Below are 20,136 nucleotides of genomic sequence, written 5' to 3'. Positions count from 1 at the left end.
TACAAGCCCAGAATTTTTAATATTATTTTTGTTTAGAAACAGGGTCTTGCTAGGATGCTAAGCGCCTCGCTAAGTTACTGAGGATGTCCTCAAACCTGTGATCTTCCTGTCTCTGCCTCAGAAGTGCTGGGATTACGGGTGAGCCACCAGACCCAATTCTGTTACTAACTTTTTTACAGTATACTGCTTTTCCTTCAGAGCACTTCACAATTGGCAACCTCACTGACATGTGTGTGTTGACTCGCCTGACATCTGCCCTTCATGTTAGGCTGCACGTTTCATGTGAGCAAAGTCCCTGCCTGTTTTGTTCACCAGGTGTGCCCAGCACAAAACAGATACTGTGCTTCACTTAATAAATGAATAGACACAGCAGTCGTTTCAGGGCCTGAGGGCCAAAGAAGGCTCTTCTCCCTACTGCTGCATGGATGCAAGCTTCATGCTAGCCCAATAACAGGAAGTGCCCTGGAACCTTCTGGAAAGCAGCTCATCTGTTGTGGGTACTGGGGACCTCGTGCTGCCTGAAGATACTGATGCTCAGTCTTTCGAGATGGGACAAATGGGAGCCAATGAGATGACCACACGCTAACCAGCACTGACAAATGATGTAAGGACCCCTGGGATACCCACCTGGTGACTCCCAGTAATATCCCAGGGCTATATCTATTAATAGTGGCTAAGAACTATTTAGTCTATTTAAATTACATAGATATTTTAGAATATGCCTAGAAGATTAAGTTGTATTGTTAATTAAACAAACAAAGCCACAGATTGGAGCTATTTTAAATGCAGAATTCTGCATTTGTGACAAAAAAAATTCATCCTGAAAAAAAAAATCAAAAGTTAACTTCATATACCCATTTCTTACCTAATAAATAATCTTCATGAGCACTAAGAAAAGAGACTTAAAAATAAAAAACAAACTCCTGAGGCCCAGCATGGTGATGCATGCTTGTAATCCCTGTACTTGGGAGGCTGAGACAGGAGGATTGCAGGTTTGCAGCCAGCCTCAGCTACTTAGTGAGGGCCTATGTAACTTAGTGAGACTCTATTTCAAATAAAGAATTAAAAATAGGGCTGGGAGTATAGCTCAGAGACAGATGCTCTTGGGTTCGATCTCTATTGCCATGGGGTGGGGGGGAATCCTGAGACGGGGCTGAGGAGCCCATCAATTAGAATGACTGTTAGCATTTTTATGCTTCTCAAAGTATACTGCTATGTGAGTTAAACCCTCTTATGCTATACTCTACCTTTCTAGCAGCTGTTAAGTTCTTATTGTATGTCATCCTCACCTTACCACTCCATACCAGTGACAAATATAAGAATTAGCAGCAAAATAGTGAGAAGAATATGTGAGGAGTTTAGAGTCAATCCATTGGGAGGAAAGTCAGGCAAGTGCCTACGCGGTTCTGATGCCCTTTGCTGTCCTGACCCTGCCTATCACAAAAAGACAAGTGCAGAGCTCTGACAAGCAGAATCATGACCCCAGATCCACCCATTCAATGAAGAAATAAGTCGTGAGCATTACTGAGTTTCTCAAGACCCAGCCAACAACTACAACCTGGCAAGAAGTCACATAATCAGTAATAAATGAACCCTCCAAAGAGTCTACTATTGAGAAAATACTTTAGATCCAATATCCTCATTTCTTGTAACAAACTTCTCTTGGCTGAACAAATTTCCAAAGGATAGAGGTAACAGCATTTTACTTTAAAAAATTATGTGGAAAAAAATTTGTGACTGGGTATAATGGTGCATGCCTGTAACCTCAGTATTTGGGAGGCTGAGACAAGAGAAGCTTAGGTTTAAGGAGGCATAAACAATGTAGTGAGACTCTCAGCAACCTAGTGAGACCTTGTTTCAAAATGAAAAATAAAAAGATTTGTAGTTAGGAGGTAGAGGTCCCTTGGGTTCACCCCAGTATGTATGTTTGATGTCTGTCTCTCTGTTTCTCTCTCTCTCCCTCCCAAGTCTAATGGGAAGCTCCTTCACTTTCTACCACAGTATACTATGATCAGAACCATGTATAGCCAGATTCATGGGCTTGCTTCCATGGCGACCAGGATGCTTTCCTGACTGGATTCCTGCTGGGTAGTTCTATGGCTCATAACCCTGCAGGAAAACTTGTATTTGTGGAATGGTTACCATGGGTTACAAAGTATAGTGTACACTTTCGAAACCATTAACTTAAGAACAAAATTGGGCACAGGAGTTGATTCTTACAATGGAAAGAGCCTGGACTCCACATCAAGGACAAGCTTCTCAATCTATTAGAAGGTGACAAGCCAAATTCTCTCTTCTTAAAATGAATCCTGAGTAACAAGAGTCTTATAAAACCTTTTAGACGTTAAATTTACATGGTTCAATATTAAGAACTAGGTTTTCTTAGGATTGGCAAGAAGGTCTTTGTTTGAAAAACAATGATAATCGTACTCAAGATGCATCATATGAATGTATCACTTTGAATCTCACTGATATATAATTACAATTATAAATATAATATATAAATTAAAAAATTAAAGATGTAGGATCAAGTTTAAAGTTTTAATTGATACCAAAATAATGATAATAATCTCACAATAAGCCAAACATGTGGACCTAATTTTCTTTCTTGACTTTTTGATTTCAATTAGGTAAACAAGAAGCTCAATTTCCTATTATATAAGTGATCATTATGAGATACACAAATAAAGTTAAAAAAAAAAACAGCAGTGAGAGAGTTCACTTTGGCATGGGGAGACCTATCAGGCTATTAAATAGCAGAACTGACCATCTACTTATATCTAGAATATAATACTATGGATAGACTAGTTAAAATTTATGTAGGCCCAGAGATATTCTCATTCCCTCCCTCCCTCCCTCCCTCCCTCTCTCAAACACACACACACACACATACACACACACACACACACACACACACACACACACACACACACATCACTGCCAAAAATGAGCCTACCGATGGAAAAGACTATTCAACAAAAGAATCATTTAATTTAAATCTTACACTGTGGTAATGATAGAAAAAACAGATATTACCACAAAAGCTAGGCTAGTTTTCCTCAGCCAGGATAAACCTACTTTGCTTCCATGAGAAAGACACTCTTCTCATAGGTAGGAACTGGCAATGTGGGGCTTACTGTAATTCGATAGTCAGAAAATATAATCTTCAGGTATATCTCATCCTATATTTAAAAGACAAATTAACATTTTAATTAAAACAGGACAACTTAAAGTAATTGAAAAGAGCAAGACTCTAGTGAGCTGGACTAATCCACTAGCAAGCTCTTATTTCACCTAGGTGAAACTTAGTTCAGATCTTAACTGGGCTCCCTGTACCAGTGGATTTTAAGGAGGATGCCCAACTCCTAACTGAATAAAAAGTGACAATGTTAATTGGAAGGTCAGGGTTTGCAGTAAGTGTGGCTTACTGCTGCACTGATTTATAACCGCATTATGTTGAAACAGAACTTCTTCAGGGAAATCACAGATGTTATTTTATGCTAGAAACTCCTAGAAACAGCATTTGTCCATATTTTGAAAGGTAGTTTTGAATTGCCCTATTACTCCTCCCAATCAAAGTTTCTTTATAAAGGACAGATGCGCCTACCCATATCTAGACAGCTGATTATTTTCCATGAGAATCTGCAGGCTGCCACATATAGGGAGGGCTGGGCTGGTGAGTGCTCATTCCCATAGGCACCACTGGGCACTGCGGCTCAGCTTCTGGCAGTTCACTAGCAATGTTTTCTTCTGGTTAATTTTCTTGAATTTGGAGCGTGGGAGTATAATTACCAAATTATAAAAATGGCACTTTATTAACACAAGAATTCTATGCATTCTACTTCAGTCTATCCATCTTTCTGTTATGAGGTCAACTTCAAAATATATTAACACTTAGTCCGATGGCCAAATAGATGTTGAATTTTGCAGGGGAGGAGAGGGAGGGAGGGTAGGAAGATAACACATTTATTCTGTTTTGGTTTCTAACATCTCTTCAAAGAGTTCAGTTGCTGAATATTTTAATTCATCTGAAAGTCATTCATCTGAAAGGAATTAGAGTCAGTATACAATATGTATAGTCCTTTTCTTTTCTATGGCACTTGTGATGGAACCCAGTGGTGCTCTATCAGTGATATACATCCTCAAATTCTTTTTATTTTATTTTCAGACAGTCTCCCTAAGTTTCCCGGGCTGGCCTCAAACTTGCAATCTTTTTGCCTCAACCTCCTGAGTTGCTGAGATTACAGGCTTGTGCCACAGTGCCGAGCTGTATGACCATGACAGTCTAGCCTATCATTTGCTAATATTAAAAAAATAAATTTTAATTTTAATATTAACATAATATTTTCATATTTAGGTTAATTATTTAATAAAGATTTTTAAAGAAAAAAAGATATTTGGAAAACCAGGAGCAACAAACTATAATTAAATTGGCAGCATTGCCTTTTTAAAAATGGGAACTCTGTGTTATATTTAATTGTTCAGCATCTATTTCTGATAAAAATCAATATACAAGGAAATTAATCGGCCTGGTGTTCTCAAGACACATAGAGTCCCTAATTCTCTGGAGTATTAAGCATGACATACAGACAACTTTTAATCAGGAATCACTCAACTGTATTTATTGACATCATCCAACTAACCCCAAGCCTGTCTAAATCCAGAAAGGGCTTACTGAGTTTTCTTCCTTTTTAAATTACCTGTCACCATTCAAAATTCACAGCATAGCTATACAAGAAAGACACTATTTTTCTTAATGAAAGCTTTTCTTCACTGAGTTTCAACGTCAATGGAAACTACAGCATAATCACTGAACTGAATATAAGAGAGAATATGTTCCCTCTTTTCCAACACTTTCATTGCAAACAAAACACTGCTGCTCAAAACATCCCAATCATTCATAACAGACTTAAATAGCCCTGGTGAGAGCTGGGGAGCAGCCCTGCACACATCTAACCATATGCTCACGAATGGGTGACGACTCCATTGCTTCCATACTTTGGAGCTTGAAGATACTTTGCCATCTAGAAAAATTAAAGCCGAAGCCACCTGGAGAGCCTACTGCACCCTGAGCAGCAATATTCGTTTTAATAAAAGCTGTAACTACTCATTATGGTAAAAATTTACACCAACAAGACTCTTTCACATATGCAAATCTAAACCACTCATACACACAAACACAATTTTAAAAAGTTAATTGGCATGGTTTCAAAACAGATTCCTAAAGCGAGAAGATTATCAAATAAGGCAGAAAAAGTGGAGATGAGAGAGACTGGGAAGACACAAGTGATAAAATGAGCTAAAAAAATTCCTCCAAAGGTTACTGTCTAAAGATGTGACTCTGAAATCCTAACATGTATATGACATGCCCGGGATGCTTGTTAAAAATGCTGATCTTCAAACTCTATGCCCACATCTTTTGATGTTGTAACACCAGGCTAAAACCCAGAAAGGCACATTTTTAACAAGCATCTCAGAGCAGATCCTGATGCAGGCATTTCACAGCCCATACTTTGAGAAACATTGTAATCTCAGCAGCACTACTGGATAGAGGCCATGTAGACAACCCTATAGTTCCTTCCCAAGGGTCAGGATTCATGGGGTCATGTGATAAGTCAGTTTCTGAAAGAGGAAAAGAGAGAATGAGAGAATGAGAGAGAGAAAAAGAGAGAGAGAGAGAGAGAGAGAGAGAGAGAGAGAGAGAGAGAGAGAACCAGTCATGATGAATTACTTTTACATTTTTAAAGGATGTAACAATATTTGCACTGTCTAAAATTATAAATTCAAATACTGATCTAGTATTAAATTTGCCAAATGAAACAAAATGCATTCCTTTATTCATCATTTTTACTCAGCACTATGTGTGGAGAGTATGGTAGAGTCAATAACACAGAAGGCAGACCTTGCCCTGAAGGAGTGTCCGCCCTCTCCACAAGTGAAGACAGTAACAGGAAGCACTACAGCCTAAAGGAAAGACAGGAGCTCACAGTCCAGTTCTCTGCCACGCTACAGCAGGACACGCTGTCCTGCAGTTTGTGAGAGGGAGGGGCAGGCAGCAGAGCAGTCTTCATGGAAGTGACATGCATGGGACTCTTGCAAGGCAAATAGGTCTTGAAAATGATTCTTCAAGTACAGAAAAAAGAATATTCTAGGAACATAAACCACATGTCCAGAAGTCCACAGATAACTTATGGGAACATACATCCCTAAAATAAGCTTTCAATCCAGGGATAACTACTCAACCAGGCTCAAAATCCATGGGGAAAAAATTGTACAAATGTATGCAGAAACACAGCACTCGTCTTAGGAGACAGAAACTTTAACATCTGGCTTGAAACTCCACTCATAGGAAAAGACATATGTTGTTCACAGCCAGGAAATGATGGTATAAAAACCCAGTGAGAGCAGTCAGTAGTCAGCAGCTTCCTCTCCTGCATACCAGCACAGCCCCATGCATACAGCCCTGTATTAGACCCTACAGACTGGAGGTCCCCGCTTTGCAGGAGCAGCTGAGCAGGCCATGTAGCTGCCCAGTTTAACACACTAACCTGTGTCCCTTCATCTATTGCTGAAGTTCTGAATTCATTAAAAAGACAACAGAAATACACATCACAAGGCCTGAACAGAATTTAGGTATGTTTTTCTTTTTACATAGGAATTATTTGTTTTTTTTTCCCCCTTAGGCTTCCCTTGGAGAAAAAAAAACTTCTTTCCAATAGCTGTTTTATAATCAGGAGGTAAAGAAGTTCCTCTGCTGCTTTACCGCTGGTCATCATTAGGAATCCTCTCTGAAATAACTGGAATAAGGATTCAGATTTGGTCTGTTTATATTTTTTTAGCCAAATCAGCCAGGCAGGGTAAGCAAACTTGTACATGCATATCATCTAGTTTTTCCCAGATGAAACACCCCCTTTTTTTCAAGCCAACACCCACCCAGAAGGCACTGCCAGTCTTATAAATGTCTATTTACACAAGGACTAAAAATGTTTCTTGCCTAAGGTAGTGCTGAATTTAAGCAAAACTAACTAGGTTTATGGTTTCAGTATACAAATACTGCATTTAATTTCTGCACTGCTATGCTTCTATAGAAAAGCAATGGCTCCATGTCATGGTACCGGCCCTTCTTCAACCCAGACTCTGCTTTGTAAAGGTTTGCATACTACAGGCAGATTACCCTGAAGCTAGGTAATATAGATTTTTTTGTAACCTATGTTAGCTGTGCTAGAGTAAAAGCCATAACATTCACTGCTCCATAACACAGGCTATGGCTTTTTTTTTTTTCCTGCCTTTTCAACAACATAAGCATTTATTCCAATTCAAAAGAAAATGCTGATGGGAAAAACTATGAGACTGCTAATCTATTTAAATGCTAGGCATTTATCTTATAGAAGCTGAAAAATACACCTGTAAGAAATCATTCAAACCTCGACATGAATTAGACTATTTTTTTTGCACAGCCTTCCTCAAGTGAGCTTATTTCATATTTGCAAATGCTACTTGAGTTTTATACTCTTATAAAAAAGATTCTTATAAAAACACTAGAACCCTATACCATAAAGATACTTTGTTTTCACAGTTTTATTAGATACCTATATATTTCAGAATAGAATCTGTAACTCTAAAAAATGTTTATTGAGGGCCTACTATTAGAAATGAACAGGTTGGGGGCACTGGGCACATACAGTTTACAAAACAGATGAACATCTTGGCTTTCAAGAACTCCAGGCTCAAGGGGAAATCTTATATAAGTAACAAAAGAAATAGTGACATACAGGGCCTACAGGATGGGGAGAGACAAGGCAAAATACTAAAGCAAGAAAGGGGAAAGAGTATGCAGAGTGGGGTGAAATTTTAAGCAGTTTGGTCAGGGAAAGCCTGTTATCAGATGGTCTGTAAGCACTAGGAGACAGGGAGTGAGCAAATGTGTAGCTGGGGAAGGTACATCCTGGAGGAGGAGGACAAGAGCCAGAGAGACTAAGGAGCGGCACACAAAGGGGAGGGTTGAAGGTGCCCTGAGAAGTGTCTGGGATATTCAGTGCAAGGCCATTGAGACACGGGGTGGAAAGCCATTAGAAGGTTTTGATTAAAACATTAATATGATCCAATTTGCTTTTCTTCAATTGAGCTGTAACTCACATACCATAAAAGGCACACTTTTAAAGTGTACAATGCTAACACCGGACGTGGTGGCACACGGTTGTAATCCCCGCGCTTGGGAGGCGGAGACAGGAGAATCACACAGGTTCAAAGCCAGCCTCGCTGGCTTAAGAGGCCCTGTTTCCAAATAAAATATAAAATAGGTCTGGGAGTGTAGCCCGGAGGTAGAAGGGTTCCATCCCTAGGGCCACCAATAAATAAATAAATAAATAAATAAATAAATAAATAAATAAATAAATAAATAAATAAATAGTACAATGCTACTTGAGAGGCTGAGATGGTAGGATCACAGGTTTGAGGCCAGCCTCACCAAATTCGCAAGAACCTCAGTGACTTAGCAAGATCCTGTTTCACAATAAAAAATAAGAAAGTTGATGTAGTTCAGAATTAGAATGCCTCTTCATTCAATCTCCAGTACATACGTAAGTAAATTAAATAAATAAATAAATAAAGTGTGCAATACAGTGGTCTTTAGTCACAAGGTCCACTACAACTTTAAATTCCAAAATATTTATCATCCCCCCAAAATACCCGCACCTATTATCAGTTGCTCCCTCAGTCACCTGGTCCCAGCCCTGGCAGTCACTAACCCCTCTATGGACTGGCCTACTCTGGAGCCTTCTCATAAGCAGAGTGGCCTTTTGGGTCTGACTATGTGAGTCTGAGTGTCGGTCAGGGTTCAGCTCCGGACATGGAGTCAAAAAGACGGAAACTCAAGAACTGCCACAAGTTGGAATATTCTAGAAACTTCTTTTGACTTCAGTTTTTCATCCAAAAAATAATGACTAAAAAAACCTCTTATGTCTAACTTATAGAATTGATGTGATGATCAAATATAATATTCAAATGTGGTAAAGTATTAGGTGTGATATTTTCCAGAGGCATTTTATTGCTCTTGTATTAGAAAGGGTTGTACACACCTCCACCATTCTACACACAGGGATACTTTAGCTCCAGGAAGGGGTAAAAAAGGCAAAATGAAGATTTTTTTGAAGAATAAGTAATTAAGAGATAGAACAATTTTTTCTATTTATTTATCGTGAACTTTGCCTTAATTTTTTCCTTCCTTCCTTCCTTCTAAAAACACAACAGCAACAACAACAAAAACCCCTTCAGCTGATCATGGAGGTGGGGGAGTGGGGAAGGATAAACTAACTTTGACTGCTGGCCTGAAGCAAGCCCATGTTTAAAAGCGTATGTAAGCAGACCTTTCCTCGAATCTCTTATTCTGCATTTACCAACCACATGCTAGGATTCACTTGAACTAAAGAACAAATTGATCCTGGATTCTGTGTCCAACAGGAAACATTAATAGGTATCTAAAAGAGAATTTTTTTTACTATTATATTCACTTCATTGATCAATTAATTTTTAATTCTGGCTGCTTAGTGTATGGGCCATTGTTTTCTTTACCATGCAGGGTATCCTGATTTAGCCATTAACTGTTCTCCTTGCTTCTTGGTTAAATGAAGATACAAACAAAGATGTGTGTTTTCTTTTTCTAAAGAGAATGAAGAGTGTTCCCCTTTATCAAGAAACCGATGGGTTCACAGAAGGGAATCTAAGATGGAATTTAAAGTAGAACACCGGAGCTGAATTGATCTTTTCCTCACATTTCTCCTAACATTTGATCAGAAAAACTTAAGAACTCAGCAGGCCAATAGGCCTCACAGGATTGTAGAGTATGAAAGACAGAATCTATCAAGATATTCACATATAAATAAATGTGTGTATAAGTTTTTTATAAAGTATTTCTATGTCTCTCACATATGTACCACTAGGCAAAGGAATCAGAACTTACGAAATCACTATATTTCTTGTACAAATTAATATGAGTATATTTTTCTAATTTTAAAGGTATTTTTGCATTTATGACATTATTTTTATACAAATAACACAAATGATGATTATTTAGTCACAATTTAAAGGGGTTTTTGGTGGGTTTTTTTTGTCTTTTTTGGAACCGGGTATCAAACCCAGAGTGCCACACCTGCAAAGCAGGCGCTTTGCCACTGAGCTACATCCCGGCCCCTAGTCACAATTTAAATTTTCCACTGTAACCCTAGTACGTATTCTTAATTAAATAAAATACTGTAACTTACTTTATAATGATCTATATTACCAAGTTTTTAGGAACAAATTATTCTGAGAGTTATATATAACCACCTCAAATTCCTTCTCAGTCATAGAGTCCAGCATTTTTGAGGAAAGACTTATTTTGATAAGTAATTTTTTAAGTATAACACATTTAAAGGCAATAAGTAAGTTTAAACATTACTTTTGTTTGAATATTTTCCAAGAAAGTTTTATCATAACATTTTACTCAGCCATAAAGAAGAACAAAATTACATCGTTTGCAGGGAAATGGATGGAACTGGAGAACATTATGCTAAGTCAGATTAGTCAGTCACAAAAAGTAAAAAGTTGCATGCTCTCCCTAATATATGGAGACTAGGGAGAAAAAGAGTCATAGTAGGAACTCTAGATGAAGAAGGAGAAACCATAGATGAGCAAATAAGGAGGCCTAACTGAGGGGGATTCGAGGGGGAGAGAGGGAAACTCCCTAATATACATGATATAAATTCACAAACATATCAAAGTCAATCACTAAGCCAAACATGAGAAGATGGGAGGGGGGAAGAAAAGGAGTGGGACGTGGGGAAGGGCTAAATGACTGATATGTGCATGCATGCCTCTGCCATCCTGTACCCCATTAAGATATATGACTGCAATGCACCAACAAAAATAAATAAAATAACAGGCGTTCTTCTAATTGATATTACTATTATAACTAACAATATAATTATTGTAATGTTGTTGCATTAATATGTTAAGCAATCTTGATTACTCAGGGTCATTATTATGACTATCTGGCAAAAGACTTTACAAACTCAGAGTTTGCTAGAAAGCATGGAACCCAGGTCACCCTTAGTTTTCTTAGATGCTGCTGTCTGTTTCTCTGAGCTCCCCCACCCCCTTTGTCTTGTCAGGAGGTCTACCCATCATTGCTTGTTCCTATCTCCATGCCTATGCCTAGAAGGTTTCCCAGTTCCATGCAGATACCTTTTGATTCTTAGAGCAGTAGAAAGCCCATGTCATAACTCAGCTGCATGGCTCTGAACAAAACATGGAACATCTTAGAAAATTTGTTTCCTCAACTGTACAAAAGATCTGGCCTGAATGACCTTAATAGCCCATACAACTTAAGACTTTATGATGCACATTGCTGAAGGCGGGGGGATCCTTACATCTGGGTTTATTAGAAACATTTAAGTAACTCTGAGAAAATGCCTCAGAGGTTCCCACACTTTGGTGCATGGAATTAAAACCATATTATATTTGCTGTATTATAGACTTTGGAATCTTATTTCTAGAAATTTTGTTTTATTTCCAGTAAGTGAGGCTCCTCGTTGGATATATCATGTCCAGATAAATGGGATAGAATTAAATTAAGAGCTTTTGAAGAAGAAAACTGAATGTGATTCTTAAATATATTTTCACAAAAAAGATGGGAATTCATAGAGAATTTTTCAAAAATCCAGAATGAATTAACCCTTAGTAAAAACTTTTGCTTCTAAACACATTTTCATTTAATATATCAACAAAATGATACTGCATACTAAAAAACAATTTACCTATAACTACATCATGACCATCAACCAAGCCAGCAGAGAAGAGCTCCTGAGATACACCATCTGCTGTATCTGTCCAAATGTGAAATGAATATGTATTAGTAATCATAAAATAAAAGTCAACAATCCAGTACAATGTAGAATATATATTTTTCATTTACCAAAATAATCCACAAGAGTTTCAGTTCAATAATTCAGATTCTATCCAGAGGAAAAAACCAGAAGGAACATGAAATATATTTTGCCATGTGCAATTTACATTTTGCTATTTATTCAGCAGATGTTATACAAAGTTATTTTTTTCACTTTTAGTGAACCCAAAAACTTTTACCTTCTGGCTATCATCTGATTAATCCTCAAGCGTACCTCTAGAAGATATAACTGTTCCCTGTGATGTTGCTTTTCTTTCTTGTCAAGGTTAATTCCAGTCATCATCCATCCTTTTTTAGCTATTGAGTCAGAATTTATGGGAAAGGTTGAATGGGTAGCATCAGATACAATCTGGTATTTGGTATAAACAGCCTAGGAGCTGGTTGGAAAATTAAGTTGAGCCATTTAAATTTATGCTATTAAGAAATTCCTTTAGCATGAGATTGATCATCAAATAGCAACAGATTCATTCTTTTAGAAAATGTGGTTGAGTAAAATAATGTAGTTTCTCAATGATAAGTGACAGGAGTTGGCAATCTCATAAAGATGGGACTGCATGGCCTGTGGCATGTGAATATAGCTGAAATTACTTAATTGAAGGGTTATGAATGAACACGATAACACTGTTATCTTCTATTTAAAGACTTTGTAAAGAGGAATTGGGAAACCGTGGCGTGCTGACAAGAACCACTATAGATCTCTGTGTTTTTACAGAGGTGATGTGGTCCCCACGGCCTTCTGATACTCTCTCAAACATCCAGAACTACAGCTGAATGGATATAAACCAGCTGGCTGAGTAGCCTGTAGCAGTGTAGATGGAGGTTTGATGTAAGTGTCTACCCACGTTAGGGAACAATTCAAAGTATAGCACCTGAATCAAAAACATCTACAATGGTCTTCAGTTGGTCTTGCCAAACGCTGCCCAGAGCATAAGAAGAACGCAATGCCTCCTAAATGAGCTTGTTTATGTATGTGTGCATACGTGAGTGTATATGTATGTCATATGCATGCACACACATGAGTGTGTAGCTGGAGATAAATTTGTCTTTCATGATTCTTGGGATTTAAAGTGCTTGGCCCAGTGTTTGACACACAGCTGAGTATCAATAAATGGTAATAGTGATGATAATGATGATGCCAAAGTCAAAGATCATCTCATACTCTTGTTATTTTTCTCCCTGTCATATACAACCCAATTTCTCAAATCTCCTACAAAATTTGAAGCCTAATATATATTCTTTATATTTCTAGAGAAATGGTCTTATTCTGCTATTTCACTGATTCCTTTTCACAATGGAATCATCATAAAAAATCAAGATGTTTCATGTACAGTAAGTAGGAAGAACAGATTCTTATTTGAGGGTTGCTTCTTTTCATCTGATTCTTTAAATCAGATGATTTAAATGAAGTAAATGGCCAGAAAATAGAAATCTTACTTACAGGGCTTAACCCTTTTTGTCAGAGGTACCAAAAATACATTCTAAAAGTCTCTGTGTGATGAAATGAACACACATATCATGAACCTACCCTGGCACAGTAAAAGGCTCTGTTCTGAATGTGACTTTACTTTCAGAAGCTGCTAGAACAATCAGCCTCACAACCTCCATCTCCTCTCCTCGGATGCTACTCAGATCTTTAGGAAGAGAAGTGTATTGAATTAAAGTGCCTAAGACCAGAAGGCACTGGGCATGCAGTAGGGAATCATTGTATTTCATGGACTGGTCATCTGTTAAAATGTTTCAATGCATTTTTTTTTTTTTTGGTGGTACTGGGGTTCCTGGAAGCCCTTCTACCTCCAGGCTACACTCCCAGACCTATTTTTACATTTTTATATTTGGAAACAGGGTCTCCTAAGCCAACACGTGCGGCTGGCTTCGAACCTGCGCGATCCTCCTGTCTCTGCCTCCCAAGCGTGGGGATTACAAGCGTGCGCCACCACGCCCGGCTTCAATGCATTTTATTATCTCTAAAGCATCAATAAGATCTCACACCCTAAGTAAGAAACTACAATTAAGAGAATGTGGTTGAAAATGCAATAATCAAAGCCACATGGAGGGATAGACCTAGAATAGTACCAAAGTGACAGACATTCCCAAATGATTAAAGTGTACAGCACGTCCTTCTATTTTCAGGACTCTTGGGCACCAGATGAGTCAAATAAAATTTCAAATGGGTAATAGTAGCTGGCCAAAATGGGTCATAGTCCACATCTCTCTGTGTGTGTACCATTAAGCAGTCATTTTGTATGCATGTAAGAAAAATATCAGTAATAGTTTCGAACAGAAATGAGAAACCATTATTTCATGTTTCACTAGTAATCTATTTTTCTTTATACTGTAAAATTCTTAATACTCAAATAGGTTAAATAATCAAATATTAATGTCTGATTTCCAAAGAATATAGTAAGCATAAGGGGCTTATTCTCAAGATAGAGAATGTTTTCTGTATTTATGCTATGCTTTATTTCATATGTACTTATTCATGTTTACCATAGCATAAAAGTAGTGTACATGTGGACTGCATGAAGTGGTTTACTATAGCCAGCATCAGAAATCACAGAGGTGCAGTGATATATGCATGATGCGTCCATTAGTAATGGACCCCAGCTCAGCTGCCCAGTGAAGGACCACAGTTGCCAAGGACTTGATGTTATGGTTTCCGCCTTGGCAACAAAAGGAGAGACTATTAATCTAACTCTGGCAAATGAGGCTGCCAAAGCCAGTGGAAATGACCTAGTAATACTGATAGGGCCATCTTATCCACACAAGTTCTTACCTTGAAAATTCATTTCTTGTTACTTCTTCAAATTAAAATTGATTTTCATTGACATAGTCAATTTTAAGCAATCAGATGAAAAGAAGCAACCCTCAAATAAGAATCTGTTCTTTCTACTTACTGTACATGAAACATTTGTCATATAATTACTAGATTTTATCACAACATTGCCTGGTCAATATTTTTATATTATGAAAAAAATAGCTTTTTTTATTAACCTTGACTGGTGCGATACAATTTCATAGACCAACTCTAAATTGATAAAAATAAGTATCTCAAAAAATTAATTAGCAAAATAATTAGGGCCTTTATGAACATTTATTTTATAAAAGATACTACATAGCCAGATGTGCTGGCGCATGCTTCTAATCCCAGCACTTGAGAGGCCACGACAGGAGGATCACACAGGTTCAAAGCCAGCCTCAGCTATTTAGTGAAGGCTCTCAAGAACTTAGTGAGACCCTGTTTCCAAATAAATTATAAAAAATAGGGCTGGGGGTTTAGGCCGGAGGTAGAAAGCCCCTGGGTTCCATCCCCTAGTACCACAAAAAAGAAAGATATTGCATATTTTACTTTAATTCAAATATACTGAGACTCATTAAATCTTTGCCTTTGCAAAACACTAGAGACCAAACTAATGAGCCAATGACCACATATAGCCTAGTAAAATTTTTCTTTGGTTGGCAACATTAAAAAATACTGATTATAAATGCATTTAAATGAGATTCTGCACTTTCCTAAAGAGTCCACCATTGACTCCAGGCTCCTGTAGGCACCTGGATCTATGTTTTCTTGAAAGTGATAAGAACAGGGAGGTCAAAGCAGTTTACGGATTGACCAGCTACCCTGTTCCAAAGTCCTTATACTTGAGAATTTTTTTAATTTTAGCAAAACAATCTAATAAAATTGAAATTTATGTGGAGCTTCAATGCATACAATACACTGTTATTAACTTACATACATTTGCAAATTAGAATGAATAAGACTAATGTATGTTAGATAAATATTTGAGATAGACATTGAGAAGACTGTTGCCAACCATGTATGTAAGAACCTGAAACTACAGGTGAGGAAAAAAATTTACAATCTTAGCACTAGCATTTGATTTTCACTTCCCTAGGATATTTTGGTTATAACCTAAATAGTGGAAATAGTAATTTTTAAAACAGTCTTGAAATCTCTGGAAATTCTCATTTACCCATTACTTAACCAAGACTTTTTGAGGTCCTCTCATCCCCCAGGCTCTCTGCCCGGTACAAGAGATAACAAAAATGAATACATGGTCTTCTGTCTTTCAGGCATCCAGGAACTGAAGAAGCAGCCCATCTAGCCTTTTAGCAGTTGTAATAACATTTCTAATTCTCAAATTGCATGCTGTTGCAAGACAGGAACAGGATGCCACAAATGCTCCCCAGTAGAGGTTTCATGCAACCTAAACTGAGACAGAAAGGCAAAATGGGCTAGCCTTTTTGGATGACACCATCGTTTGCAGTTCAAAGTTCAGTAGGACTGCGGATGCTTCGCATTTGCGGATTACTCATCATAATTTCCCATTACCATACGAGCACTTATTTTCATAGTTGAGCTAATAGATCCAACTTATATGTGTATGTGCAAACTACTGCATGTGTCCCTGGGATTCACATAGTACAGGTTTGATTTAGAATTCTTATAATTATCAAAAGTCCTCTTCTCCTTCCATCCTTTCCCCTTCTTTCTTTCCTTTGATTTTTAGACAAAGCATTTTTAAACAGCAAATTATAACCACATTCTTGCAATCAATTCTGAAATGCTTCTTATGGCACTAAAATAATAATTTCAATTAAAACTTACCTCTTCCTGGAGTAAACTCAAATCGTATATCATTAAGTTCCTTTCTGGAGTTTCTGAAATACGTAATATATAGCACATTAGATTCTAATGATGCAGAGTTTAACCAAACTAAATGTATTCCAATTTTTACAAAAAACTACTATCATGTAGATAGCATTTTATAGTTTTGGGTTACCTCTATATATTATTTAAAAGTGGAAGACATTGTTATGAAAATAATAAATGAAAAGATTTGTTCATTTTCTTGTGATCGCCTCATATTTAAGATGGTTGTATCACAAATTCTAAAAAGTTCATTTTATAAAAGTTCATTTTATAAAATTTGCACTAAATCAGTAATCATAAATCTAACAGGGAAGACTGTTTCAGTGATAAGAATTTAAGATAACACTAGACATAAAGTCATGCAACAAAATGTCCCAAACAAGGCGTGTATTCTGTAGCTAAAATTTCATCTAAATATTAAGATGTCTGAATGTTGCAAAATTGGCCACTAAATACATATAAAACTTTAAGCAAATAGAATATACTTACACAAAACTGTAATGTGTGTGTGTATATGTGTGTATATATATTATATATATATATATATATATATATATGCATGTTCAATTAAAAAGAAGTGACACTGGGGATATTTGAGACAAGTAAATATCTAAGATAAAAGTTTTCCATTAATATTAACTTCAAGAAATGATAAGGAAAGGCATGATGGTGCAGGCTTGTAATCCCAGTACTTGGGAGGTCGAGAAAGGAGGACGGCAGGTTCAAAGCCAGCCTCGGCAACTTAGTGAGGCCCTCTGTAACTTAGTGAGACTGTTTCCAAAAGAAATCAGACTGAGAGTTTAACTCAGAGGTAGAATGCCTCTGGGTTCAATCTCCAATGTGACACACACACACACACACACACACACACACACACACAATGGTAACAAGGGACAGCAAGCTATAATTAGAAAAGTGTTAAATGCTCATAAGAACACAAAAATATTACACCTCTCAATAGATGCCAGAATAAATGTTAATAAAAAAACTTAAAGAAACTGCACTAGGCAATATGAACTAGTAATAGACTTTTATTTTATATATTTTTATTTTATATATTTTTTATTTTTATTTTATATTTTTCATTTTATATTTATTTTATATTTTATTTTTTTTACTCTGAAACAGGGTCTCACTAACTTGCTAAGGACCTTGATAAATTGCTGAGGCTGTCCGTGTACTGTGGTCCTCCTGTCTCAGTCTCCCAAGCATGGGAATCATAGGAGTGTGCCACTACCCCTGGTTTAGCTGAATTTTTGTAGCTGATTCTGTGACCTGTTGCAATGCTACATGTCAGGTAGGCAGTCACTGAAAAATTCCACTGAACATGTGTGTAAATATGAGAGCAAAGCCACACACATGCATGTAATCCCAGTCAGCATTTTCAAAATCAGTCTTTGCGATATACAAAGAGGTGGTGCTTATTGTCTTCCATTTTCTTCTTTATTGTGTGTGTGACTCTATCATCCCTGCCCCATTTTTAACTGACTATATTAAATTGCTTTTCCAATTGCTTCTCCAAGTTCACAAGTTTAATGAGTGGTGGAGTAAGGACAAAGAAATCTGTATTGAAAACATCCAATACAAATGGCAATGCTCAATTCCATTTTTTTTTTTTTTTTTTTGGTGGGTCTAGGGCTGGGACCCAGATGCATTCGACTTCCAAACTATACCCCCTGCCCTATTTTTTTATTCTTTATTTTGAAACAGGGTCTCACTAAGTTGCAAAGGGCCTAAGTAGCTGAAGCTGTCCACAAAGGATGATCCTTGGTCTCAGCCTCCTGAAAGCTGGAATTACAAGCATGTGCTACCACGCCCGGCTCCTTCTTTCTTTCCTTCCTTCCTTCCTTCCTTCCTTCCTTCCTTCCTTCCTTCCTCCCTTCCTTCCTTCCTTTTCTTCCTTCCTTCCTAAGAAAACACAACATTCCCTAAGATTTCAAAATGTTGCCATAGAACAATCACCAAGCATTCATTTTATTTTTCTTGTGATACTTGGAATGGAACCCAGGAGCATTCTATCTCCTAGCTACACCCCCAGCCCTATTTTTTATTCTTTATTTTGAAATAGGTTCTCAGTGAGTTGCAAAGTAGCTGAGGCTGTCCGCGAACCATGATCTTCCTGTCTCAGCCTCCCGAATGCTGGGACTGTAAGTGTGTGGCACACGCCCGGCCAGTCGTTAAGAGTTTTGGCTTTCCATGCTATGCATAAGCAGAAGTTAAAATCCAACAAGAAAAAAAAAAAAACACTAGGAAAGCAAGTGTTAATAATACATTTATTAATTAAATAAGGAGAGAAATATAAAATGACTCAATACTAATTGATATTGTTGTTTTTTTCTCTTCGTTCTTTTGATTAGTCTTGCTTAAATTAAATTACTTTGTTCTAGCCAGGTGTGGTGGCACACACCCATAATCCCAGTACACACACACACACACACACACACACACACACACTAAAAATTAGAAAAGTTAAAAAAATAATAAAGTTGTTCTGCTAAGATCATAATAAGAGAGGAGGTGTAAGAACTGTACCAGGAATATCATCACATACATACAGATACTTAAAATATTAATACCACAAAAGCCATATCCAACCCTTGCAATCTCTATCTACATCCACTGTGGCTCAAGTGATGAGGGTGGCCCAGTCAAGTCACTCTTTTATGACTCTGGACCTAAAATGCTCACCTTTGTAAAGATCACAGTGATGGAGTATGAGCAGTAGACTTGTCCCATCAAGATGAAATATGGTTGGAAAAGCGCCTAATTGGGTCTAACTACTGAAGGTCATCCTTTTATAAAGAATTAATCTTTTCAGACTCATACTTAACACCTTTAATTGAAAGTACATTTACTTTAATTGATGTTGCACAGGACACTCTTGATTTCAGAGAAGCTGAAAATAGGTATGATTTAAGGCCCCAAACTAAGTCTGTGCAGCTTTACAGAGGAAATGATAAAAAACTCGAGAGCAGCAGTTTCCAGACCCAGCCTGGCTTCTTAAACCTAAAACAGAAACTCTTGAGTTGGATAAAGTGCCATCCCTAAGTGCTCACTGTATGCACACATCCACGTGGCATCAGAAATGCAAATGCCTAAGGGCTCAGGAGGAAATTTAGCTTTTAAGATAAGTGATACAAAGTCAAAAGGTATAATGGGGTATTCTGGGAAAATTAGCCCTCCAACTCCCCTCATAAGCCCAAATACCAGTTCTCCTCTCAAAGGCAATCAACACTAAAGGCTTTCTGCATTGTCTTCCTGAGCTGTTTATGCACATGCTAGCTAATACCCAAAAGTTAATACAAATGGTCCTATACCCACTGTTCTGTACCTTGTCTTTCCTATAACCTGATACTACATCAGTTTCCCCAGAGCAGTCCACTGTTTTCCCATTCTTTCCTGTAGAGCTACATAGTTTTCCACTGCATGCTTTGTCCTTTGTGAATCAATTCTCATTATATAAACAGGTTGTTTCCAGTCTTTCACTATTATAGACAATGCTTCCATGAATAACCTTGTGTCTCAGGTTTTGCAAATATATGTG

The 20,136-nt window shown here is 37.4% G+C and overlaps 1 protein-coding gene across 1 annotated transcript in view; it reads right to left on the bottom strand.

Annotated features, from left to right (window-relative positions):
* STK39 (serine/threonine kinase 39) overlaps positions 1–20,136 on the bottom strand; it is a gene marked incomplete at both ends in the record, with an annotated part of 297,779 nt that overhangs the window by 41,450 nt on the left and 236,193 nt on the right. The window contains 2 exons of the mRNA XM_080689383.1: positions 11,793–11,861; positions 16,548–16,600. Coding sequence (XP_080545509.1) covers positions 11,793–11,861; positions 16,548–16,600 — 122 coding nt within the window. The remainder of the gene's footprint in view (positions 1–11,792; positions 11,862–16,547; positions 16,601–20,136) is intronic.

Source organism: Muscardinus avellanarius, assembly GCF_963383645.1.
Source record: "Muscardinus avellanarius genome assembly, chromosome: 2".
NCBI lineage: Eukaryota > Metazoa > Chordata > Mammalia > Rodentia > Gliridae > Muscardinus > Muscardinus avellanarius.
Note: the sequence above shows the minus strand (reverse complement) of the source record. Positions and strands in the feature narration are given on the sequence as shown.